The 27,296-nt window shown below is 37.4% G+C and overlaps 4 protein-coding genes across 51 annotated transcripts in view; all 4 read left to right on the plus strand.

Annotated features, from left to right (window-relative positions):
- tenm2a (teneurin transmembrane protein 2a) overlaps positions 1-11,827 on the plus strand; it is a 1,216,147-nt gene extending 1,204,320 nt beyond the window's left edge. For all 15 annotated transcript variants that reach the window (XM_087281568.2, XM_087281560.1, XM_087281559.1 and 12 more), the window contains 6 exons: positions 2,483-2,658; positions 3,636-3,871; positions 3,959-4,255; positions 5,786-7,403; positions 9,328-9,458; positions 9,588-11,827. In XM_087281568.2, the coding sequence (XP_087137694.1) occupies positions 2,483-2,658; positions 3,636-3,871; positions 3,959-4,255; positions 5,786-7,403; positions 9,328-9,458; positions 9,588-10,325 (3,196 nt within the window). In that variant the 3' untranslated portion in view covers positions 10,326-11,827. The remainder of the gene's footprint in view (positions 1-2,482; positions 2,659-3,635; positions 3,872-3,958; positions 4,256-5,785; positions 7,404-9,327; positions 9,459-9,587) is intronic.
- A 9,313-nt stretch (positions 11,828-21,140) lies between these two features.
- On the plus strand, positions 21,141-25,851 carry tstd1 (thiosulfate sulfurtransferase like domain containing 1). Its single transcript, XM_087281627.1, has 4 exons — positions 21,141-21,222; positions 22,397-22,519; positions 25,198-25,360; positions 25,445-25,851. The coding sequence occupies exons 1-4, from the start codon at positions 21,210-21,212 to the stop codon at positions 25,497-25,499; spliced, it is 354 nt and encodes a 117-aa protein (XP_087137753.1). The 5' UTR covers positions 21,141-21,209; the 3' UTR covers positions 25,500-25,851.
- Positions 25,852-25,936: 85 nt separating this feature from the next.
- Positions 25,937-26,911, plus strand: LOC147833982 (uncharacterized). Its single transcript, XM_087281629.1, has 4 exons — positions 25,937-26,090; positions 26,326-26,428; positions 26,517-26,645; positions 26,718-26,911. Exons 1-4 carry the CDS (start codon positions 26,056-26,058, stop codon positions 26,760-26,762), a joined length of 312 nt encoding a protein of 103 aa, XP_087137755.1. The 5' UTR covers positions 25,937-26,055; the 3' UTR covers positions 26,763-26,911.
- Positions 26,912-27,202: 291 nt separating this feature from the next.
- The window catches only part of cfap96 (cilia and flagella associated protein 96), a 55,715-nt gene continuing 55,621 nt past the window's right edge, over positions 27,203-27,296 (plus strand). For 23 of the 34 annotated variants that reach the window (XM_087280826.1, XM_087280840.1, XM_087280830.1 and 20 more), the window contains exon 1: positions 27,203-27,266. The gene's annotated coding sequence lies outside the window, so the exon portion shown is untranslated. 34 annotated transcript variants of the gene reach the window in all.

Genomic DNA, 27,296 nt, shown 5'->3' on the forward strand with positions numbered 1-27,296 from the left:
TTTTTAATATTTTACATATTTCATATTAATGTTTTACTTTTAATAGATCAACTAAATGCAGCTACTCCGAGCAAAAATAAATAAATAAATAAGAATTATCAAAATCAATAAAACCATTCATATAAATGTTTATATAAAAGAATTTTGATTCTTGAATAGAAATTCTGCATATTAATGGGTGATGAAAGTCCAGCTTACTGTATTAAAGTGAAAATTATTATAACAATATTTCACATTAGTCCTGTTTTACTGTATTTTAATCAACAAAATGCAGCTTTTCTGAGCATAAGAGACTTAATCTTTTTGGATTAAATAATAAATATCTACAGACAACAAACTTGAAAAAAACGTATTTAAAGTATAGAAAAGTTTAATAGGAATATCCATTATTTGACTTTGAAAAGAGTGCTGGATTGATACTTCTCCTTCCTGCAGAGTTCAATTCCAACCCTGCAACACACCTGCTTGTAATTTCCAAGGGAACCTGAAGATCTTGATTAACTTTTTCAGGTGTGTTTGATTAGAGTTGGAACACTCCGCAGGAAAGAAAATCTCTGGGAGCAGGACGAAGCAGCCATGCTCCTGAGAATGTAGAATTCCCCACACTCCACTGCACTGGCACAGACATCAGCCAGACGCTGACAGATCTGTGGCACCATCCAGATCTGCTCCCTAATGTAACGTAACTGAGAGAAAGAGAGAGCAAGACAGAAAGAGAGGGGGGTAGAAAGCTGAACCTATGTAAATCAACACAGGCGCAAATTCAAAAAATATTAATTTATTAATTATTAGGTATAATGACTCATATGATGATTTAAAGTGATTCAATTAAGTCAATATTTAAGTTAAATATTTTTGCTTAAAATCTACTTATAGCTGGGCACATTCTCCTGCCATGTTTGTGTAAAGTTGAAGTCATAATTATTACACACATACAATTATTACATAATGATTATATATATTTAATAACTTGACTTCTAGTTGAACATTTGGAAAAGTGGCAGAGAGTAGATTTTACCAATGAATCATCTGTTGAACTGCATCCAAATCATCACAAATACTGCAGAAGAACTATTGGAACCTGCATGGACCCAAGATTACCTCAGAAATTAGTCAAGTTTGGTAAAGGAAAAACTATGTTTTGGGGTTACATTCTGTATTGGCCATTCAAGAGATCTGCAGAGTGGATGGCAACTGTAACAGCCTGAGGTATCAAGACATTTGTGTTACCCATTACAACCACAGGCAATGGCAAATTCTTCAGTAGGATAGCACTCCTTCTCATTTAGCCTCCACATCAAAGTTCCTGAAAGCAAATGAGGTCAAGGTGCTTCAGGATTGGCCAGCCCAGTCACCAAACATGAACATTATTGAGTTTGTCTGGGGTAAGATGAAGGAGGAGGCATTGAAGATGAATCCAAAAAATCTTGATGAACTCTGGGAGTCCTGCTTAGATGCTTTCTTTGCCATTTCAGATGACTTTATTAATAAGTTATTTGAGTCATTGCAGAGATGTATGGATGCAGTCGCCCAAGCTCGTGAGAGTCATACACAAAATTCTTTTATCTGTTAAGTGAGAAGACTTTTGTCTAAGCAAAGTCAGACCTTACTGTCCTAATGAAACATTTAAAGATCAAGGCATGATCATATTTTATTTGCGTAAATAAGTGTAATCCAGAAGTATTTGCCTGTCATATAAGCCACTTCTGATACCAAATTATCAACTAGAAGTGAAGTTGATTTTGGTTGTTCCTAAAACTCGGATAAGCACCAAGACCATTGTGAGGTAGTGTAAATCACAACTTGCATGGGAAGGGACTTATGCACATTTATGGCTGTTTTGTGCATTTGCCATATTCAAAAATTATTTGCCAGACTTTCAGTTCAGATTTTCTTTTATAATCTCTTTAAAAAAATAATAATAAAAAAAACATTTTGCAAACATATTATACCATTACGGTCAACTATGGCTTCACATTAATTAGCCAGCATCTCAGTGATGTATTTTTTTTTTGTGCTTTTTTTTTTGTTTTGTTATTTTTGGACTTTCAGCTTGACTATGCTTGTTTATAACTGGTCTAGCTGGCTCCTATACCCTACTAAAAGCAGCAAACCTTTAATTTAACTAATATAAATTGAGTTACAAACTGAGTATTCATTGAGCCATATCAAGTATTCATTGAAGCATTGGAGTATATCAAAACTTTGGTCATACTTGTTCTTGGAATATACATAGCCTACATGCGATCATTCAGAAATTAAAAACTGTAAAGCTATGATAGGCTCTTGTAGTCTATAGTTTGTATTATCCATCGTATTATACATGTTTATTTTCAAAGTAAAATGACTAAATGACAAAACAATTGTAAAGGATGTGAAATAAAATGTTGACTAACTTTCTTTTTATCATAATGCATGCAGATTAAAGGATGAGTGTAAATAATATAAACTTTAAACTGTCCATATTCATTGTTTCTTTCAGGTATGACAGTGAAGGGAGACTCACCAATGTGACATACCCCACGGGAATGGTTACAAGTCTTCATAGAGAGATCGAAAAATCCATCAACATTGACATTGAGAGCTCCAACAGAGATGATGATGTCACTGTTATCACCAATCTTTCGTCAGTTGAAGCCTCCTATACTGTTGTGCAAGGTATGTCTGTTCAGTGGACGCAGTAGCCACATGAATAATTCTGTGCTCAGTTTGGTTGATTTAATATTTAGTTTCATTAATATCTTGATTGTTTCATATCACTGCCTACAAATTTACTCAACAAAATACAGGTACTCCAACATCCATGTGGGAGACAAGTAGTATTGTATAATTCATCACAGAAAATCGCAGCATTTGTTTTGTCTCTCAAATCTAGTTTGCAAGTTGTTTTGCTGCGATGCATATGATCTCAGACAAATTCATTATATTATCCCAAGTAAATATTCACTGTCTTCTACCTGCCTCGGCTCCAATCCCCACTATCCCAAAGCTTATTTCATCTGTTAAGATGAAAGGACAGAAAGGCAGGGAAAGAGATAGAAAATGTTTAACCTCCTTCCCATGGCAGACTAAACAAAAAAGTCAAACTTCAATACAAGCAGACAAAACACAAGAAGGGGGAGGAAAACCTTTTGAATGAATTACAGGGGATTTAATCCAAGGAGAACGTCCCTCAGATCAAGCTTTTGAATCTAACCTTGACACGCTCATGAGGTGAATAATAAATTGCTTAAACGACTTTAAAAGGCTGCCTTATAAATTATCAACTATATTATCTCAAATTAAGAGCGTACCTTCTGCTCATAAATTAGTTTCATGGGTTGTAATTTATTTATAGTGGATGTTCTGAAGCATATTAAATGTTTGTGGCGCTGTGAAACAAAGGGATTTAAGGCTTCACATCATTTGTTTTAAACAAAGCGCTGCTCTTGTTATCTTTTATAATCCGAAGAAAAGACAGCCAGACTGTTTTTGAGCTGATAAATGCCCCAAAGCCCTTTCATGAGTTCAAAATAAATCAAGCCTTGTTTGCTGTTGCCGTTTTGTACTCTCGTCATGTTGAAAATTTGTCATAAAGCATTTTATTTTGGTCTTAATATGATGTTGAATTTGCGTCGCTCTATTGCCCCCTGCAGATCAAGTGCGGAACAGCTACCAACTGTGTAACAATGGCACCCTGAGAGTGATGTATGCCAATGGGATGGGCATCAGCTATCACACTGAACCCCATATCCTGGCAGGATCAGTGAGTCCCACCATCGGCCGCAGGAACATCACCCTACCCACTGACAACGGCTTGAACTCCATTGAGTGGAGATTGCGGAAAGAGCTGTCCAAGGGCAAGGTCACTGTGTTCGGGAGGAAACTTCGGGTGGGCACTCCTTTTAGGATAATGATATCTCTCTACTCTTACACGTTATGGTCTCATTGCAATAACTAAATCATCTCACCTTTGCAGGCACATGGACGCAATCTCCTGTCAATAGACTTTGACCGGAACACACGGACAGAGAAGATCTATGATGACCACAGAAAGTTCACTCTGAGGATCACGTATGATGCCCAGGGCAGGCCGGCGATATGGCAGCCCAGCAGTAGCCTTGCGGTGGTGAATGTGTCATACTCAAGCACAGGCCAGCTGGTTGGTCTGCATCGTGGGAGTATGAGTGAAAGAACAGAGTTTGATGCACAGGGTCGAATCCTCTCACGATCTTTTGTTGATGGAAAAGTGTGGAGCTACAGTTACCTAGACAAGGTGAGATTGGTTTAAATAAGATTGTTTGGAATAATTTATTCAAGTTGTACTAGTCATTGACATTGGAGTATAATTGGAGTATTGGAGTATAATATTTTTATGGCGAATCCTTAAAAAAACCTATACATTTCAGCAAAGAAGTGCCTTATCGGGGTAACTGCCGAAATGTGTAGGTTTTTTAAAGATTATTCATGTTAATATAGGCTTTTTAATATTTGTTCCACATTTTTCGAGTGCTTTGGACTTATTTTTGCTGTTTATTCTAATGAATCCCTTACCTAAAGTGCACTGACACATTATTTAAGTTACCCCTGAGCACTTTTTGTTTGATTTTGGATGAGTATAATATTTTATTTGTTTTTATTGTACTTTATATGTTGTTTTAAATCAGCTTTTACATTTTAACCTGTTTAATTTATTAAAACATTGGGGTAAAATCTTAATATATTGTTAAGCAGCTAAAATATTTTCTTTAGAGAAACAAAGCTGAAATAAAATGCTGAATATTGTGGTAATAACAAGCTGGAATTAAATAGCTACAACAAAATAATATAAAGTGCTAAAGATTATAAAAAATACATATATAAAAAGTCATGGTTAAATGGAATTTGCATTTACAAAAACTTAAAAGTATAAAATGACAAAAGCACAAAAAAGCTGTTTAGTTTTTTAATGCTAATTTAAACATTTACTGTAAAAACTGTAAAATAGTAAATACAGAACAGTAGCTATGTTTCCATCCAAAGATGTATATGAAATTTATGTGCATAAAAGACATGCAAATAAAGCACCGTTTTCATCCAATGAGTCAAAGAGAACAAAACCGTCACTTCTTGTTTAACTGGCGCCAAATATCAAAAGTAAAAATGGAATTTATAGAGGTAAGAGAAGCTACATGAATCGTCTCCTTATTTTATAAATTAAATGTGCCTCAGAAGGCAGTATGCCAACATGCAATGAACATGTGGTGGCATTTGAAGACGTCACGTGCGTAGCATAAATGCTTTTGACGGTTCTGGAGGTAATTAATAATATAATAAAACTAATACTGAAATGGTTACGGCATTTTAGAGTAAACGAAACAACATTTCAGATGCTTTACAATGTGTTCAGCCTGCTGGTTTGTCCATTCACACACACATTTTTATCATCACATGATCTCTTACAACAAAATCACATGACTTTTTTATGCGCAGACTGAAATTTGTTCAGAAAATGTGTTTCCATGATAGTTTAAGCACATCTTATCAAATCAAATAAAAAGTTAATTGTACTACGTTGTGCACATACATTTTTTGTGCACATCTTCAATATTGATGCGCATCTTGCCTTTTTTTTTTTAAACCTTTTTTATGCGCATCTCCAAAATAAGCATAAAGATAGGTGGATGGTAACCATAGTTACTGATCAATAAATAAATAGATTGTTTGAAAGATCCCTTTGAATTATGGCAGCTTGTAAAAGATGTTTCGCTAATTAATATGAATGTGATAATAATGTTCTGCAAATTTGTCAAATTTGTCTCCACAGTCCATGGTGCTTCTCCTGCAGAGTCAGAGACAATACATCTTCGAGTTTGACGCATCAAACCGCATCACAGCTGTCACAATGCCCAGCGTCGCCCGTCATACCATGTTCACTCATGTCTCCATCGGCTACATCCGCAACACCTACAACCCGCCAGAAAGCAATGCATCCATCATCTACGACTTCAGCGAGGATGGACGTCCCCAGGCCACCTACTTCCTAGGCACTGGCCGCCGAGTCCTCTACAAATATGGCAAGCTGGCTAAGCTCTCCGAGATCTTATATGACAGCACAGCCATCACTTTTGGCTATGATGAGACAGCCGGCGTGCTAAAAATGGTCAACTTGCAGAGCGGTGGCTTTTCTTGCACGATTCGCTATCGTAAAATGGGTCCCCTGATTGACAAACAGATCTACCGTTTCTCAGAGGAAGGCATGGTTAACGCACGCTTCGATTACACCTACCATGACAATAGTTTCCGGATTGCAAGCATGAAGCCTGTCATCAGCGAAACGCCACTTCCTGTGGATCTCTACCGATACGATGAGATCTCCGGCAAAGTGGAGCACTTTGGGAAGTTTGGAGTCATCTATTATGACATCAATCAGATAATCACCACCGCTGTGATGACCCTCAGCAAGCATTTTGATGCTCATGGACGAATCAAAGAAGTTCAGTATGAGATCTTCCGCTCTCTTATGTACTGGATGACAGTGCAGTATGACAACATGGGCAGGGTCATCAAGCGGGAGCTCAAAATCGGCCCGTATGCAAACACCACACAATACCGCTATGAGTACGATGGTGATGGACAACTCAGTGGTGTCAAGGTCAATGACTGGTCTACTTGGCGCTACAGCTATGACTTAAACGGCAACTTACACCTGCTTAACCCAGGCAACAGTGCCCGACTCATGCCCCTCCGCTATGACCTACGTGACCGTATCACACGCCTTGGTGATGTCCAGTATCGTCTAGATGAAGATGGCTACCTAAGTCAAAGAGGCAGCGATGTGTTTGACTACAACTCTAAAGGACAACTGGTCCGTGCCTACAGTCGAGTTGCTGGAGGTTGGAGTGTCCAGTACCGCTACGATGGACTTGGGCGTAGGGTGTCTACTAAGAACAGTCTGGGCCAGCACCTCCAGTTCTTTTATGCTGACCTAAACAACCCGACTCGGGTCACGCATGTGTTCAACCACTCCAGTTCAGAAATCAGCTCTTTGTACTATGACCTGCAGGGCCATCTGTTTGCTATGGAGGTGAGTAGTGGGGAGGAGTACTACATCGCCTCTGACAACACCGGCACGCCACTGGCTGTCTTCAGCAGCAACGGCCAAATGATCAAACAGGTGCAGTACACGGCTTACGGGGAGGTGTACCACGACTCCAACCCTGAGTTCCAGCTCGTCGTCGGCTTCCATGGTGGGCTTTATGACTCACTTACCAAACTGGTGCATTTCACGCAGAGAGACTATGATGTCTTGGCCGCCAGATGGACGTCACCTGACTACACCATGTGGCAGAAGATCAGCAAAGATCTGGCACCTTTTAACCTGTACATGTTCAAGAATAACAACCCTCTCAGTGACATGCTGGACGTGAAGAATTATGTCACAGGTAAGAGTTTACCATTAGCTGTCTTTGCAGCTTTGTCATTGTCATGAGCTCATTAGTTATTTAGAACGCTCAGTTTCATTTGAAGATTTCAGTTTATGAAGATTTTTACAGTGAGGACATAAAACATAATACATAATAAAAATGGCTAGAATGTATAAAAACATTTTAATAAAGCATTGCATTACTGAGTGAGCAAAAGTGTTATTATCAATAGTTTTACCACACTTTAACCATAACCAACAGAAGATAAAAATAGTAGTTTTTAATAGTAAAAAACAACTACATGCAAATTCATCAGCCTTTATTTTTTTTCTCCTTAGGATTGTTATGTTTACGTTAGTTTGAACACAGCAATAGCATCAACTGTAGCATTGATTTTATACAGTAGCACCAGATTAAAATTTCTGGCACCTTTATGGCAATCAAATGCATTAAAAATAAATATAGGCCACAACTGAACATTGAGGATGATCTCTGAGTGGCGGTCCCCAAAATGAAACCAAGAATAGACTTGTGCTAAAAAAACATGGTGTCCACCAGTTTCTCTAGCTGAGGTCAATATTAAATTTAACAAATGAGCAAATGACTATAAACATGGTTGTTAGACTGTTGCACTTTTTTGTGTTCTCAATATGCCCGTGTTCATATAGGCCTATTTTTGTTTGCTCAACGTTTGATTATTTATAACCACCTTTTTGGGGTCCGCTAGTCACTGGCATTGTTTCTTTAAGGGTCGCAGGCTGAAAATTGAATCTTAAATTACAGGCATCTTTAATCTTAAAAGTTTTTATAAACTTCGTATTATGAACCAAATGTAATGAAGAAATATAGACGGACTGATTTAAAGCTTGCAATTGCACAATCAATTTTTACTTTATTAAACTCAATCTAGCCTTTTCTTTACATTTTCTGAAATATTGGCAAACATATCAATAAATTGGAATGAGACATTGCTTCTGTCTTTCAAACAAAGTGCTGCCTTGCTTCTCTTCAGCATAATAGATATTTTTTTATTTTATTAAAACAGGCAGAGACTTACTGCCTTTGATTTGATGACAGATGTCCAATTTTATGGACAGCAGGGTTTAAATTTGGTGAAACTCCCCAAATGCAAAAAAATAAACGTAAAATAACATAACCTGACATGTGATGATTGTAATGGATGAAGAGTGTAGTCATGGGCCGGTATAAGATTGGGATGGTATGATAACCTTGGATAAAAATTTCACGGTTTCACTGTATTGTGATTACTCCTTGCTGAACACTGATTACTGAACACAAGAAAATTTTATTTTGAGAAACATTTAAAGTATTTTGGAAAAGTAAACATGTCAGGCTAAATGATTGAAATGTATCATTAACTTCTGTCTTAATTTTTTTCAAAAACACAGATTTCTTTTAAAGTGGCATCTTTAAAAAAAAAACATATACCATAGGAACCGTATAACAAAAGATTTTAAAACCTTGACTTTTCCAAAATTGCGGTATACCTTGAAAATGGTTATCGTCCCATGCCTAGCAGGGTCCAAAGGGGTTAAATAAACAAAGGAACAAGTTTTTGCAGATGCGGTCTGGTACTTCATTAAAAACAATAAAGGGATCGGTGGGAATGTTGGGGTCAACCCAATGAAAAACTGCATTTTTCCACAGCTTGACATTGCACAGTTTCTTGTTTTGTTTTTTGTTGTTGAGCCATTTTACTACTGGTTTCTTCATAAACCTTTGTATGCCTCAATTGTTGTTTACTTCTACAGTGCAAATCAAGTTTAACCACGATATTTAGTAGTAATGAGAAGGTTTAGAGTTCTGAAACTTACCGGAAGTTTTTATAATTCAGTGACAAATCTGTGAAAAGATCAAGAGAAATTAGATTCTTCAGTTCATGACCTCTTCAATCTTCATTTCTTTTTATATTTCATTGCAGATGTGAAGAGTTGGCTAGTGATGTTTGGCTTCCAGCTAAGCAACATCATTCCAGGCTTTCCCAGACACACTCTCTATTTCGTGGATCCACCATACGAGCTCCTTGCCAGTCAAGAAAGTGAAAACGGGCAGGTGAGCCACCACATTATTGCCATTGTAAATCCTCTCCGGAATTACTTTAGCATTTCAGTTGGTTGCAGATCAGCTGGACTAGGTGATCCTGCTTTGCATTTACCAAGCCTTTTAATTTTCTTTCTGCAGCTGATAACCGGAGTTCAACAGGAAGCCGAGCGGCACAACCAAGCCTTTATGGCTCTGGAGGGACGGCTTCTTGACAAAGAGCGCAAGACCAAAAATAAGAAACTAGGCCACTGGTTTGGCACAAGTACCCCGATTATTGGACGTGGAGTGATGTTGGCGGTGAAGGAAGGCCGTGTGGTCACAGGAGTCTCCAGCATGGCCAGCGATGACAGCAGGAAGGTGGTTCTGGTGTTAAATGGCGCAGTATATTTAGACGGGACGCACTACACACAGGACGGCCGCGACTGTCATTTCTTCGTGAAGATCGGTTCACCTGATAGTGACCTGCTGGCTTTGGGACTCACTAACGGACGTAAGGCACTGGAAAGTGGGATCAACGTCACAGTAAGCGGGCGCTCGAGGAGAGGGGTCACTGTTGAGTTCCGGGTCCCGGCTCTGTCTCTGAGCGTGCGGTATGGCTTGGCGACAGATGTGCTGGATGAGGAGCGAGCCCGGCTGCTGGAGCTAGCACGACAAAGGGCACTTACAGGTGCTTGGCTACGAGAGCAGGAGCGAGCGCGGGATAATAAAGAGGGGAGTCGCTTGTGGACTGAAGGAGAAAGACAGCAACTTCTTTCAACAGGGAAAGTGCAGGGATATGACGGGTATTACATTTTACCCGTGGAACAGTATCCCGAACTAGCGGACAGCAGTTTCAACATTCAGTTCCTGAGACAGAATGAGATGGGAAAGAGGTAACAGTCCAAAAGCTTTTGTTATATTTGGCTTTCTCTCCGCTTATACCTTTACCGTTTTCGGTTCTTTTTCTCTCTCTCTTGCTCTTTGTTTTTCTCTTTTAATCTCCTGGATAATTCTCATGGAGAATAATTGAACTAAAGGGGGAAACTCACTGAACGCTGCAGGGACTTTTAAAAGAAGAACACTCTAAAACTTTTGTTAATACTGCCTCGGGCAAAAAATAACAATTTGAAAGCCGTTGTTTTGGTTTTTCAACAATGGACGTCAGAAAGCACTGATAAACTGAGAAACAAAACAGAGCTACTGTTGCTGAAATATGAAAAATCCCCTTTTTAAAAAAGAATAGATATTTTTACCCATATTTTTTGGGTTACCGAGAGGATGTCAGATGGTACCCTTGTGATGGTGCGATCTGTATTGGAGAGGTGCTGCGAGTCTCACATGCCGCCGGAGAAAGCCCAGTCTCAATGTAGGAACTGAGGAGCAACATCCATGAAGAGAAATGTCAGTCTCAGGCCTCACATTCTTCACATCCAAACTGTCAATCGCCACCGCAGCAAGTCCCATCGTCTACAGACTGTTCCTTCAAGACAAATACAGTGGATCAAGGTGATGAGGAAAATCCAAGTCGGACATAGTTTGTTTCATCACTGATAGAGAAGTACTTGCATTGTATCAGATAAAAGTGAAGTTCTGAGTGTGCTTTAGATGCGATAGTTTTGTACGTCCCAGTCGCATTAGAGTAACGAGACCTTCACCAGGGCACTTCTGTATAGAGATATCAGAAAAAAATAAACACTCACAGTCTGCAGATTGAAAGGTTACTAGTGTCAGAAACTATTTATTTTTGCTTAGGTTGTTTTGATTTGTTTTTTAGCATTCATAGTACTCTATGACAATCATAAAGGAGTCACCGCTTTTAGCTACAAAGATGAACATTGATGGTTGCGTTTATTTTTCTTTGTACAATATGTAATCATTTTTAATTTTTGTATCCATTTTGATTTTGTTTTTGTTCCAAAGCAAATTATAGTCATACACAGAAATAACTTATGTAAAGTGTTTTAAAAATGGTTTATACTTTAAATAAAGTTTAAAACTGTGAAACTTGTTTTTCAGAATATATCTGTATATGTACAGTGTATAGATTTACCTTTATGCAGCACAGTAGAATATTGTTCATAATATCAACTTTTATATTTCTAACAGAAGGTGGCTTGTCATGTGCAAATCAACAGCTGGTATTAAAACACTAGAATGTGTGTGACACTCGGATATCACAGATAAATAATATTGATACCCCCGTTTGATGTTCTGTTTGTTTAGTTTTGTTTTTATGCAGAAAAGTTGCTGTACTAGAACCCAAACCATAGAAATGGATTCTTTCCACTGTGAAGAGACTCATTATGGATGTCATGATGTACCAAATCAGTATTGAGGGATGATACTACTCAAGTGAGACTCTTCTGAGACCTTACCAATAAATAGTTTAATTCATGTGAGTCCGGCTAGTCTCATGTATTTGTTAAAATGTCATTACAGCTGTTATATCATACATTCCTCATTTTAGGATGAAGACTGTGCTCTTCCCTTACAGAGTTCACCATTGGTAATAAAAATCATTTCTTACTGCAGTTTGTTATCAAAATGACATTTATAAAATGTACCTTAATACTGGGATAATATTTTACTTCTTAAACGTTTTCTGTCTGACATAATAACTATACAATTATTTTTCATAAACATATAGGATATACAGGATATGGGAGTCTCATCTCACACTTAGTACACTACAATTATATGGTATAAATACAGCACTACAACATACAAAAGAGAGAGATCAACTTAGAAAATGACTAACCAGTTTAGTAAGGATTTGATCAGCTGTAATTTGAAATTACACTGAGTTTTTCTCATCTAAGCGCTTATTATGTGGTCTCTGCCACCATTGTGAATGGACAATGTCAACCAACTCATTATGAAAGGGTAATGGATGCCGACGCGCTGTATCTCTGAAATTATGAATGTTTCAAATAGGCACTTGCCTTATATATAAAATGCAGATGCAACCTAAATGACTACATTCTCGCCTAAATAGCCTCAAAAGTACATTATGTTGTCCAACAGCTGCAATATTTGTCAAACTGTTTTGAATTTGTTCATCTGTATGAGTGCTGTTATTATGAGAATATCTCACGGCTATCAGCCAGTCAGATTCAAGAAACCAGACAGAACTTGATTGATTATTTCTGTCAGAAAAGTATTTATGAAATTTTAACCAATTTTGCAATTAAATGTTTATATGTCACAGTTCAGGCTTTGTTTTCTCAAATTGCAAAAGCATCCTGGTATACAGTTTTTGACATAACCTTTGCAGAATATTTTAAATTGTAATAATTTTAGCAAAATAAGAGGGACCCTAAAATTAAGATTTATTTGTTTATTTATTTATTATTTAGTACTTTTCTGCATAAGATACTGTATTTTACATACAGTGTAAGAGCCAGTTATGCATAATTCATTTGTGATAATAATTTAGTGAAGGTTAAAACATGATAAAAATTGATATTTAAATTTAATAAGAATTCATTGTGATTGTATTATCTAAAATGCATAATTTAGTAATTGATATAATTTAAAAACCTTTAATTTGGTATTTTGGCTTCCGACAGTAATACGTCATGAGGTCATTAGTTCATACGTTTTAGGCAGATTGCAGTTATGGATGTTGGAAGCAACACAGTTTTTTGATCGAGCTGATCGAGTCTATTGTAACTTTGTATTTTTGTTTGCATTTGTTCAGTAAACCTTTTTTAAAAGAAGATTCGGTCTTACTCGCGTTTTTGCAAATACTGGTTGTTGGAATCGAAGCTGCAAAAGGTGGTACATAAGGATTTGCACGAAAGGTGTGCCACTATATTAGTCAAAAAACTCGCTAAGAAGATGTCAATGGAATCTCCTTGGATTGCCTTATTGCACGGCTCGACGAACTGATCAACGAACTGATAATTCATTACAGCTTCCTCCAGGAAAAGGTATTTGAACGTACTTTTTATTTTTTGAGTATTGTGAGGAGGAGACGCATATGGATGAATGAGGAATTCCCACGTGCGGAGAAAAACGAAAGTGAAAGAATTAACCGCATGGTCAGTGAGAGCGCTGAATCTCTCCCTCTGTCAGAGAGCGCACGTGAGTGACAAAGTGGATTCAGTCAGTGTGGAATTGTGTGATTATAGAAAGGTTGTTGGCATTCAGTTCTTTATGAAAAGCAATTTGAAGAAAGTGCTTTAAACTTTGTGAATGCAACATAAGCATAAGCTCCGCAACAAATACGATGGCTGATGAAGAAGTTAATATATGCGAAGGCGAAGATGGGGTGGAGTCAGGTAGATCACGTAAACTGACAGAGAAGGGATTAGAGGAGAGATTGCGACGGCTCATAGCAAAAAGGAAACAAACTTTGCGAGCTCTAACAGACAAAATGAAGGAGATAGAGACAATGAAGAGAGATACTCAAAATGTACAAGAAGTGAAGGATATGTTGGAAAGTGATTTTGAGCAGTATCTAAATGAGTTCATTACACTTAATAAAGAAGTTGGCAATTTGTGGACTGAAGAAGAAAAAATGTTTGACCATGTTGATTGGTTTGAGCCAAAAATGGTGATGTTTAAAGACTTCATAAAAACAACTAAAACATGGGTTGCAGATATGCAAGAATCTATGGAGAAAGAAACTGAGCAGTCAGAAAATCATGATGGAATAAATGAGCATCAAGAGGCTGTTTTACCAAGTGACAGTATCTCCCAGATAGGGGTCAGCAGTGGTGCCAAAGCTCACTCATGTGGATCTCATGCAAGTCGTACATCAAGCACTTCATATTTATCATCTACACGTGCTAAACAGGAAGCAGAACATGCTGCTCTGCTGGAACGTGCATCAGCGATGAAGAAAAAGCGAGAGCTTGAATTTGAGGTGGCAAGGATTAAGCAGCAGTTTGAGATGGAAACAGCTAGAATTAAGGCTGAAAAAGAAGAATTAGAAATGGAGACTGCGCTAGCTGAAAGCCAAGCAAAATTAAAAGTGCTCAAAGAGTATGAGAGGTCTGAAGATGGTATGAATAGTTATGCATCAGTGCGTAAAATATCAAGTGAGAATGTGAAGAAGGAAAGAGTAAGCATTACGCTACCGACACAAGCTAATGTAAATGTTCATGTACCAACACGAATGCGGCCCTCACAAATACCACAGCAGCCACAACCAGTCTCTCATCAAAGTCTTATAACTCAGAATAATAGAAGTGATGACATTTTGACAATCATGCAAAGGCAGAATGTAATTACTGAGCTACTAGTAAAGCAACAACAGCTTTCTCAGTTGCCAACAAAAGACATATCAGTGTTCAAAGGTGATGCACTCCAGTACAAATCCTTCATGAGGGCATTTGAACATGTAATTGAGCAGAAGACAGAAAATGATCAAGATAAATTATACTTCTTGGAGCAGTTTACAGACGGTGAGCCTCAAGAACTCGTTCGTAGTTGTGCTCACATGCCACCTAGCAAAGGTTATCACGAGGCTAAGAAGTTACTTCATAAGCATTATGGAGATGAACTTGTGACTGCCAATGCATACATAGAGAAGGCACTCAAATGGCCACAAGTGAGAACAGATGATGGGAAAGCATTAAATGCTTACGCAATGTTTTTGATTGGATGTCGTAACTCTATGGAGGATATTGAATTTTTAGAAGAAATGGATAATCCTACCAACATGAGGGCAGTGATATCCAAACTGCCTTACAAACTTAAAGAAAGATGGCGTGTTGAAGCTTTCGAACTTAAAGAACGAAGAGGTAGAAGAGCAAGGTTTGCAGATTTGGTGAGTTTCATAGACCGGCAGGCCAAGATAGCTATAGATCCTCTGTTTGGTAACATCTCAGACAGCCGCCCAAACACAGCTGGAAAGCTGGATCTAAGGGAAAAGCAGCCTGCAAGGAAAGAGGTTCGAGGAAGCAGTTTTGCGATTAGTGTTGCTACTGAAAGTAAAGCACCTCAAGAAATACCTATAAAGCCTCCTAACATAATTAAACCAGCAAATGCCTTTGCTAAACCATGTTTGTACTGCCAGCAGTCTCACACTCTTGCTTCATGCAGTAAAATTAAATGTCAGCCACATGAAAAACGAGTGGAATTTCTGAGAGCAAAGGGCTTATGCTTTGGATGTTTGGTTCCAGGACACCTCAGTAAATTCTGCAAACGAAAGTTAGAGTGCAAAGAATGTGCATTAAAGCACCCTGACATTTTGCACAAAGTGAAGGAAGAAAGTTCTGTCCCATCAGAAAATAAAGATGGTGCTCAGCGTAAAGAAGCATCATGTATGGAAGTTCCCATCACACAAGAGTCATGTGGTCTTACCGGAGCCGGAGAAACTGAATGTGTGCTATCAATAGTACCCGTGAAAGTCAAATCAAAGAATAGTAATAAGCATATAGAAACATATGCTTTTCTGGACCCGGGAAGCACAGCATCATTTTGCACGGAAGACCTACAAAGGAAATTGAATGTTAAAGGGAAACCCACAAGAATACTTCTTAGCACTATGGGCAAAGATACATCAGGAGAACAAACGCTAATGAACAGTTTTGTGATATCAGACTTAGAAGTGTGCGGGCTCGAAGACACGATGTTCATTGAGCTACCCAAAGTGTTCACTCATAGCAGCATACCTGTGCATGCTGAGAATATACCCAAACAGTCAGATATTCAAGAGTGGTCTTACCTTCAGGAAGTCAGCTTACCAGAAATAGAAGCTGATGTAGGTCTGCTTATCGGAGTTAACTGTTCAAGAGCCATGGAGCCCTGGCGCATCATTAATAGTCAAGATGGAGGTCCTTATGCAGTGAAGACGGCTATAGGTTGGGTGGTGAATGGTCCTGTAAGGAAGGAACTGAAGGATTCAGAAAATGAACCATCTCATTTCTCTGTTAACAGAATATCTCTGATGGACATTGAAAAGTTACTGGTTCAGCAGTACAATACTGATTTTCCAGAGCGCAAATATGACGACAAGGAGGAGATGTCTGTAGAAGACAAGCAATTTTTGAGGTCTGTAGAGAAGACAGCAATCTTTGAGAATGGGCATTATAGCATTGGATTGCCACTCAGGAATAAGAACCTACAAATGCCTAATAACCGCTGTGTGGCAGAACAGCGTTTAACTTGTTTGCTCAGAAAGTTGAAAAAAAATGCTGAATTCTTTAATGACTACACAAGTTTTATGGAAACCATCATCAATAAGGGCTACGCTGTCCAGGTTCCCACAGACCAACTGAACAGAGATGACAACAGGGTGTTTTATATACCTCACCATGGTGTCTACCACCCAAAGAAAAGAAAGTTAAGGGTGGTATTTGACTGCACCTCCTCGTATCAGGGTAAATGCCTGAATAGTGAGCTGCTTCAGGGGCCTGATCTGACCAACTCATTGATTGGTGTCCTTCTTAGATTTCGAGAGGAGCCTGTAGCAGTAATGGCGGACATCGAGTCGATGTTTTATCAAGTGAAAGTGCCAGAACATGATGCAGACTTGCTCCGTTTTCTATGGTGGCCCAACGGTAGATTGGATGAGCCAGTGGAGGAGTTCAGAATGACAGTGCACCTCTTCGGAGCTACTTCTTCTCCAAGTGTAGCCTCATATGCACTGAGAAGAACTGCAGAGGATCACAAGGATGCTGCATCACTAGATGCTGTTCAGACAGTACTGCAAAATTTTTATGTAGATGATTGCCTGAGAAGTGTAACTACAGAAAACGTTGCAGTAAACTTAGTCAGTGATCTACGAGCTTTGTGCAGCAGTGGAGGGTTCACCCTAACAAAGTGGATGAGCAATAGCAGAAATGTGTTACTGTCAATTCCTGAGGAGCACAGAGCCAGTGAAGTCAAAGATCTGGATTTACGACGCGATGCTTTGCCAGTTGAGAGGACACTTGGTGTACAGTGGGACACAGAAAATGATACTTTCACCTTCAGTATAAAGCTGCAAGATAGACCAATGACTAGAAGGGGGATTTTATCGATCGTCAATTCCATTTACGACCCTCTCGGCTTTTTAGCCCCAGTCATTCTGCATGCCAAACTTCTATTAAAGGATCTTTGCAAAGAGCAGCGTGTGTGGGATGAAAACATTGATGGAAAGCACGCAGAGGATTGGGAAAGATGGATGAAAGATGTTACTCACCTTTCCAACTTTCACGTGAGTAGATGCGTTAAACCCACCAAGTTTGGATGCACTATTACAGCGCAATTACATCATTTTTCAGACGCATCAGAATATGCATACGGCATTGTGTCTTACCTACTGTTGGAGAATGAACGGGGTGAGAAACACTGCACTTTCCTTTTGGGGAAGTCAAGAGTGGCTCCACTCAAAAGAGTCACAATCCCAAGACTTGAGTTGACAGCAGCGGTTGTCGCTTTGAAAGTTGACAAGATGTTGCATCAAGAGATTCAGGTTCCATTGCAACAATCTGTCTTTTGGACAGACAGCACTACGGTGCTCAGATACATCGACAGTGAAACTGCTCATTTCAAAACGTTTGTTGCAAACAGAGTTTCCTTGATCCGAGAAGCAACCAAGTCATCGCAATGGAAATATGTTGGAACAAATGAAAACCCTGCAGATCAAGCCAGCAGAGGCCTGAAGGCGAAAAGCTTAGCGCAAGGGGGAACATGGATAAGTGGACCAGACTTTCTGTTGCATGAAGAGGATTGGCCGGAACAACCTGTGAGAAGGAATGAAAGCCTTGCCAATGACCCAGAGGTCAAAAATACAATTGTTGTTAACACAGTTAAAGTAGAAGAGAATGTAGAACCAATGAAACAGCTGATCAATTATTATTCGGATTGGAGTAAGCTTAAACGAGCAGTGGCTTGGATTGGAAAAGTGAAGAGTTATCTGTGGAAACAAAAAACAGAAAGAAAAGAGGCTTTAAAAAACAAGCAAGCTGTAAAAGACCCTGAAAAGCAAAGATCAAAATTAAAGCAACTTATGAAGAAACTAAAACCTGCTGAAGTAAAAGAATCACTTACCTTGGATGATCTGGACACTGCTGAATTAGAAATCATACAGTTCAGTCAAAGACAGCATTTTGGAGAGGAAATCAAGGTACTACAGGAGGGAAAGCAACTCACTCGCAGTAGTGCACTGTCTAAATTAGATCCAGTGATTTACGACGGCACGTTAAGGGTTGGTGGAAGACTGAACAAATCAGCTATGCCGGAAAAGGCTAAACATCCTGCGATTCTTTCTAAACACAGCAAAGTTGCAACTTTGATCTTGAGGGACATACATCAAAGAACAGGACATTGTGGACGTAACTATGTGTTGGCACAACTAAGATGCAGATATTGGATTCCACAAGCTAATTCTGCTATCAGAAAAATAATCAACACATGCACAGTATGCCGTAGGATGTCTGGAAAGGTTGGTGAGCAAAAGATGGCAAACCTACCTGAAGATCGGCTCCTCCCACACCAACCTCCTTTTACCAACACCGGTGTTGATTTCTTCGGTCCGTTTGAGGTTAAACGGGGCCGGGTTACCCTTAAAAGATATGGGGTAATGTTCACTTGTCTAACGCTCAGAGCTGTGCACATTGAAGTAGCTGACAGCCTCGACACGGACTCCTGCATCAACGCAATTCGCCGTTTTATATGTAGGAGAGGTCAAGTCACCATCATGAGATCTGACAATGGTACAAACTTTGTGGCAGCTGAAAGAGAATTAAGGGAAGCTATTCAACAGCTGGACAATTATAAGATCGAAAGAGCTTTGCAGCCCAAAGGAATAAAATGGATATTCAATAGCCCAGCTGCTTCTCACCAAGGCGGTATTTGGGAAAGACAAATCCGGACGGCTCGAAGAATTCTTAATTCCCTGTTGAAGGAGCAAACAGTTAATGATGACTGTCTTCAGACGATAATGTGTGAAGTTGAAAGTATCATCAATGGCAGGCCTCTCACAAGTGTCTCAGATGATGCAAACGACGTTGAGCCTTTAACTCCCAATCACTTACTGCTTCTGAAATCTCAACCAATCATGCCCCCAGGCATCTTCTGCAAAGATGACACATATGTAAGAAGAAGATGGAAGCAAGTTCAGTATCTTGCCGATTTATTCTGGACTAGATGGACGCGAGAATATCTTCCACTTCTTCAGGAGCGTCAGAAATGGATGAAACCCAGCAGAAACTTCATGATTGGAGATGTGGTGCTATTGGTGGACAGTTCATCTCCCCGCAACTCTTGGGTAATGGGGAAAATAGTTGAAACACTGCCAGATTACACTGGAATGGTGCGGAAAGTGAAATTGAAGACCAGAACCAGCACTTTGGAAAGACCCGTAAATAAACTGTGCCTGTTGAAAGAGGCAACGTTGGACAAGTAACAAAGAAAGACAAGTTGATCTTTACACACATTTGAAGTTTAAGTTGTTTGGCTCTTAATGTTTTTAGTTGTAATTGATTAGTCCTCCAGCCTAACAATTAGGGGCCGGGTAATGTAAGAGCCAGTTATGCATAATTCATTTGTGATAATAATTTAGTGAAGGTTAAAACATGATAAAAATTGATATTTAAATTTAATAAGAATTCATTGTGATTGTATTATCTAAAATGCATAATTTAGTAATTGATATAATTTAAAAACCTTTAATTTGGTATTTTGGCTTCCGACAGTAATACGTCATGAGGTCATTAGTTCATACGTTTTAGGCAGATTGCAGTTATGGATGTTGGAAGCAACACAGTTTTTTGATCGAGCTGATCGAGTCTATTGTAACTTTGTATTTTTGTTTGCATTTGTTCAGTAAACCTTTTTTAAAAGAAGATTCGGTCTTACTCGCGTTTTTGCAAATACTGGTTGTTGGAATCGAAGCTGCAAAAGGTGGTACATAAGGATTTGCACGAAAGGTGTGCCACTATATACAGTATCAGATGTATACATTTACTTATCAAGACAAAACAGTAATAACATTTTTTTAAATGATCCGGATAATTTAAAAATGTACAGATTCTGCCATTGAATCCTTATATTGTTACTTGAATGATATACTTTTTAAAAATACATTTAATGATCATTGGCAATGAGCCCCTTGTTTGTCTTGGTCAGTTAAACCACCTAGTGTTCTTCAGAAAAACCCTTTAGCTCCATCTCCTGTGTATTTCCAACAGTGACTGTGTGATTGTGACATCTTTTCACACAAGGACAATTGATTGACTCAAAAGCAACATTTGCTAAAAATGAAAACATTCACTAATGCTTAGCAAAAAAAATAAATAAATAAATAAATTATAATAATAATAATAAAATAAAACACAATCTATTAAGGGCAGGAACTGAACACAGATAGTTTTTTTAGCCCTATTCTCTGTATTTCTTAATTTACTACTACTCTTCAGCAGTTAATACAATAATCGAGAACAATATCTGTATTTTTTTCTCCTACAGAAATATTGCAAAAAAACTAAATTATTACTAAACATGGTTTAAAAAGTCTTTAAAAGTCTCTTTAGAGAACTTACATTAATATACCAAAGCATTTACAGTAAGTTACTAAACTTGGGAATTGTAATGATTTACGTTTAAAATTACTTTTCTTAAGAATGCACTAAAATGTAGGTAGGCTATATATTTTTTTGAGTTTTATTTTGAAAGTGCTGGTCTTTTATTATGAAGTTATTTGCTTACTAGGCGGCGCCTTTACAGTAGCTTGACTCCGCCCACGCGGTTACAGTACACTACGGCGCTGTAGGAAATGGCTTTTAAAAACTTGAATCACAAGGAAGTAAAGGTTCGACTGACACCCGGTGACTTAATAACTTCGACATGGCAAGCAGCGGTAAGTTTGTTTTCACTGAAAGATAAGAAACGTTTCCAGAGAGTGGTAAAAGTAGTGAGAAAAATCTAGATTTCTTCACTGAATTTTAGTAAACACACGTTGGATGTTGTTTTTGTTCTCTGCTGTGGTCATGGTGACTGCTGTACAGGTGTGTGCAGTACCTGTCATAAACACTTCCGTCGCTTATTATTAATTACAAGAACGCTGTACATTTTGCACCTTTGTAAATATTCCTTTGGTGCAGTTGATTTTTCCGTTATAATGAATGACTGAAGTCCAAATAATTTCCTATTTTTTCTTGCAGTTAAAAGACAGCTTATTGTGACGTAATGATGACTTGCAGAAACTGTAACGATTGTGTAGGTGTAAAAAAGAAAATAAATTAAATAAAGATTGTGTAGGTGTAAACAAGAGCAAGCACAAAAATGTTTTTAGACAAATAAATGCAACTGTATATAAAATAATAAAAAAGAAAACTGCTGTTTAATCGTTCAAGTGAATCATATTAATACAATTATTTTTTAACCTCACTTGTGTATTGTTACTGTCAATAATATATAGACACATTTGAAGAGTTTATTTGCATTTATCTTCTCTTTTTTTGCATTTATTGTGTGTTACTGTTCAATGAATAATTAATTTGCAAAAAATGTTAGAATCTAATAAAAATATAGAATAAACAGATATTTTTCTGCACATAAACTTTTGTTTTTATAAAACAAATTTAAAAACTTAAATATGGAGTCTGGAGGAATTGTTGAGCTATTTGGAGCATCTATTGGTGTAACTAATATATTATGGTTAATAATGCATTATTTTCCATAGAATGCATGTACTTTTTAGTTTTTAAAAATGGACTGATGGTTGATTTCTGTCAGTTGCTCTGTAAAGGAATAAGTCATTAGTAAAAAGTCAAATTTACAAAGCCTGTTAATGTCCTTGTCCTCAGCCCAATTGAACCTACAGCTTTGTTTTCAGCAATAGCAAGTTTAAGTTGTTAACTTTCACATCATGTGATTAAAAACATGAAATTATAAATACATTCTACACATAAATACTATTTCACAAGTGAAAACGTACACTTCTGGTAGAATGTCCCCACTGTATTCAACAACAGTCTTTATTGCATGGCAGATATGTAAGCATACCTGTTTGAAATTCCTCTCTGCTGTAGATAATGACATCTCATACAGTGATCTAAAAAGTCTCTTGGCGAAAGGTTCAGTGGTTCTTGTTGATGTGCGCACAAACGAAGAGGTCGCCAGAGGGACTATTCCAGGCTCCATTCATATCCCAGGTGAGACAGAAATGACGATCAACTGATGCAACTGTGTGTGTGTAACTCAGTGTAAGTGTAAGTGAGTGAGTGACATAGCTGGAAACAAACTTATAAAATGACAAGAGTATGACAAGAAGGTGCCCATGTTCTCTTATTTTTTCCAAAAATCTTGTAAATCATACAGTGTGTGTGTGTGTGTGTGTGTGTGTGTGTGTGTGTGTGTGTGTGTGTGTGTGTGTGTGTGTGTGTGTGTGTGTGTGTGTGTGTGTGTTACTTTTTAAAAATCAAAATACAGTTTCCTATGAGGGTTAAGTTTAGTGATAGGACTGGGCATGGAAAATGTTTTTTTTTTTATTATAAAAACAGCGTGTTAACAATTAATTCAAGTTTTTTACAAGTCCTTTTCCATGTTTCACTCGGTCTCACACACAGCTCTGGGTAAGCGACTCAAAAGTACACAATCTACCTTGTTTTAAATGATAGGTTGCACCTCTGGTTTGGGGAACTACCATGTTACTGATGATAAAATTACCATTATGAGTTCACAAACAGTAACAGAATGAATGTATAAATACCCAGTATACTGTACGCTTGGCTTCAGCAATCACTCCTGGTAATATAATGCATGAATGATGGTTGATACAATATTAAATGTATACAAGTTTGACAGGTTTTCTCAGTTGCTTTGGTACATTACTCAGACCAGAATTGAAATTTGCAAAACAGTAAGTGAATTTCTTAAAACAAAGCATACAAATAGCAAAACACCATAGATAACCTGCATAAGGCAGCCTCTTGCTCAAAATCCTTAGTTCATTTCTTAACTAAATTTCTGTGTCAGTAAACGTGTCAGAACGTCAAGTCCTGCTGTCATTGTGTATGGATAAGACAGTCAAATTATTTAGTCATGTTGTCAATATAACAGTGTACTCTGGAGGGGTCTTCTGATGTAAATGGATAAATTAGTTTTTTTTTTGCTGTTTGTACTATAATTTGTTGACAGATCATGTCATTTTGATACTGAAAGGAAAAGACAGCACTGCATAGCACAAAGAAAAAACAAAACAAAAGTAGAAATGTGAACATTGGAGACTCTTTTGAGATTCGCCTTTTTTTTTTTGAGATTTTTTTGAAAGTTGAGATTCATTTGAGAGAAATTGACCAATTGTAGACAGATTTAAGAAAAAAAGTCTACCGGAAATGTATAGAAAAATGTTGAATATGTTATAGAAAATTATGACAAAATATTATGGCAACTTGTTCAGCCATTTTGCATGTAAAGATTTATGCCATGAGCAAATGATTAAATGTTGTGGGGATGAGACTATTCAACAGAGACCAAAATAATACATTTTGATCAACATGACTTGAGCAATTGATAATGTTGGAAACAGCAGAGAACTGCACATAATCATTTACATGCATATACAAAAGCATGTGCACAAGTGACACCATGATGTGTGGATTGAACAGGTAGTTTTGAGAATTTCAATTCTGATCTATTCTGATCTTAGAAATGGACCAAAGTGACTGAGAAAAACTGTAACTAAATTTACTGTTTATAATTAATGCAATGAAGCATGAGTGACCCCTGCTGGCAATTTGACTTATTAATGATAGATATTCAACATTTCTAATTAGAATATTATCATTTTTACGTTTTTTTTGTTTTAAAAAAGTTATTCTGTTCATCATGGTGGCGTTTATTAAATGTAAAAAAAAATAATTATTAGATATTTTTTACAATTTTAAATAACTTTTTTATTGTGTGGAGTTTCGAATTAAATTATTACCCCAGTCAGTATTGCTTTTATTACTAATACCATTAATAATAATAATAATAATAATAATAATAATAATAATAATAATAATAATAATAATAATAATTCATATTGGGGTGATTTCTGAAGGATCATGTAACTGAAGACTGGAGCAATGAAGCTGAAAATTTGTCTTTAAAATCACTTGAATAAATTCATTCATTTTCTTGTCAGCTTAGTCCATTTATTAATACGGGGTCGCCACAGCGGAATGAATCGCCAACTTATCCAGCAAGTTTTTACGCAGCGGATGCCCTTCCAGCCGCAACCCATCTCTGGGAAACATCCACACACACACTCATACACTTTGGACAATTTAGCCTACCCAATTCACCTGTACCGCATGCCTTTGGACTGTGGGGAAAAACCGGAGCACCCGGAGGAAACCCACGCAAACGCAGGGAGAACATGCAAACTCCTTACAGAAACGGCAACTCAGACGAGGCTCGAACCAGCGAACCAGCGACCCAGCGACCTTCTTGCTTTGAGGCGACAGCACTACCTACTGCGCCACTGCGTCGCAACCACTTGAAAAAATTAATAAATAAAATGATAAACTACTGTTGAACAGGTATTTTATAGTGCAATGACATTTCACAATTTTACAATTTGTTCTGTATTTTTGACTAAATGCAGCCTTGATGAGCAGGATAAGCTTATTTTTAAACATTTAAAATACCTACGGTAGTAAATATTAGATATTCTATATATATATATATATATATATATATATATATATATATATATATATATATATATATATATATATATATATATATATATAATGTGCATAATTAATCTGTTGTACATTAAGTGTGTGAGTCATGTGTACTTATTTTATTATTTATTTATTTTTCTGGGCTAAATTTCATTTAGTGGGAAACGTTGGGCAAGACTTATCTCTGGACGCAGCTGAATTCCAGTCTAAGTTTGGTGTAGGTAAACCACCCCTGGACTGCACAGAACTGGTTTTCTTCTGTCAGTTGGGCAGACGCGGAGCTGCTGCCACAGAGAAAGCCAAAAGCCTGGGATTCAAGAAGTAAGAAACCTGGCATCATGAATGCTTAAATGATCACACAATTCTGTTGAAAATGTAACAACAATTCTTTCTATCTCTCTTCAGCGCTCGTAATTATGCTGGAGCCTACAAGGAATGGTCAGAAAAAGAAGGCAAATGAGAAACCTCAAATCTCTTAGAACTCAATGAATGCAGCTTAAAAAGAACAAACATCAGGGACCTTACTGTTACACAATTAAAGGGATAGTTCACCCAAAACCGAAAATTTTTTTGTCATTTACTTTTTCACTTGTTTCAAACCTGTCGTTTCTTTCTGTTGAACACAAAATTATTTTTTTAAAGAAAGCTGGAAATTTGACTTCCATATTATTTGATTTTCCCACTGTGGAAGTCAGTAGTTACAGGTTTTCACCTTTATTAAATAGTGTGTACATTTTCATTTTTGGGTGAACTACCCCTTAATGCTAATCAAAACGTAATGTATTTTAATAAAGTCTGATAATTCAATAAAATTTGTCCTTGTTTTTGGTCTTTAAAATGTATTTAAACTAATAATGAAACTGTTACCAATTCATTGAGAATCTGTTTAGCAATTGATTATGAGTTACATTGTTGCCGATGCATCTCTTATACTCTCTCGCGCGCGCGCTCTCTTTTCTTTGCACATGCGCTCTAGCCTTCGCGCCACCAGGCAAATGTTGATATGCTACTAATTAATGGATTATTACTATAACCTCTGCAAGGCATTTGGGTAATATAACATAATTGTTTTAAATTGTGAATAGGTGTTGGTCTTTATCAATGTTTGAATATGTGCGGAGAAGTCTTGTGCATTTAAAGTTAAGCTAATGTGTAAACCTGGCATAGAAATTTGCTGTTTTTGTAAGACCTGGCATGACAATTAGTACCACCAGATAACTAGGCTATACTGTAATATGCACACTGTTGTTTTTATATTTACTGTGAAATTGGTTGTTCTTATCTAGTGTGCCCCTCTGGGTGGGGCCGTTGCTCCACGCGGCCTCCCGGCTGAAGAAGACAGACCGGTTAAAACGAAAAAAAGTTTACCGTTTAATCCAGCTTCAGTTAGTAAGCGTCACATTTGCATTTCGTTTTATATATTTTATCATTATTAATTTTGCAGGATTTTGTTAATGTTTAACGTAAATGTTGATAGCTGAACAACAGGATCGGCTGCAGCTCAGGTGATAAAATCACATATGTGTATCCAGCTGAGCTCAAAGAGATGATTCGATCAGCATTTCCAGAAGACATCTGCGACTATAAAGACCCTTGTCACAAAAACGTAAGATTGTTACTGAAGTTGTGCTATATTTTACTCGTAGCGTGAATAACACCTGGTTCATATTTGTTGCAGGTTTTCGCCATCACTTTGGATGACTTAAAAAGATGTCATGACTAAAATAAATGTTCTATATGTCTGGGATGGATTGCAGTTGCAGTCTATTTAAATAGCCCTAATTTATTGTTTGAAAACAAAATTATGTTCATAACAATTTCTACGATGTAAATTACTTTATGCGATATCAATAAATGTGTTTTGATAGCTAACATTTTGTAACGCCTTTCAAATGTTTCATAGCCTAATTTTTAGTCTATGAGCCTAACTTTTTTTTTTTTTTTTGCCACTACAGCTTGTCACTACATTTCCCAGAATTCTTTCTTGCGTCACGGTGATGCGTAGCCTACATGTCAAAAGGTTCACAAAATAGTTTTACCTTTTAATATTTTAAATGATTCTTTTTTGCAAAATTTTTTTAAAAATGTGTGAATTTATACTGTATTCATAACACTGATGATGAACAACTCGTCAGTCAAACATTACCTGAATAGCTGAACACCATGACAACGTAAACAACCTACACGGACACCCCAGCAGTGGAGTTATTTCCAGACTGCTTAACAGGTAAAAGCATTATACACAATTCAGATATGT

The sequence above is a fragment of the Danio rerio genome, chromosome 14, assembly GCF_052040795.2.
Source record: "Danio rerio strain M-AB ecotype USA chromosome 14, GRCz13ab, whole genome shotgun sequence".
Taxonomy (NCBI): domain Eukaryota; kingdom Metazoa; phylum Chordata; class Actinopteri; order Cypriniformes; family Danionidae; genus Danio; species Danio rerio.

Excerpts from the sequence above, each read along its gene's own strand:
- tstd1 (XM_087281627.1), top strand. Across the intron at positions 22,520-25,197 it reads AGGCTCCATTCATATCCCAG|TGGGAAACGTTGGGCAAGAC; the intron begins GTGAGACAGAAA and ends AATTTCATTTAG. Across the intron at positions 25,361-25,444 it reads AAAAGCCTGGGATTCAAGAA|CGCTCGTAATTATGCTGGAG; the intron begins GTAAGAAACCTG and ends ATCTCTCTTCAG.
- LOC147833982 (XM_087281629.1), top strand. The coding sequence starts at position 26,056 with ATGGATTATTACTATAACCTCTGCAAGGCATTTGG. Across the intron at positions 26,091-26,325 it reads AACCTCTGCAAGGCATTTGG|TGTGCCCCTCTGGGTGGGGC; the intron begins GTAATATAACAT and ends GTTCTTATCTAG. Across the intron at positions 26,429-26,516 it reads GTTTAATCCAGCTTCAGTTA|CTGAACAACAGGATCGGCTG; the intron begins GTAAGCGTCACA and ends AAATGTTGATAG.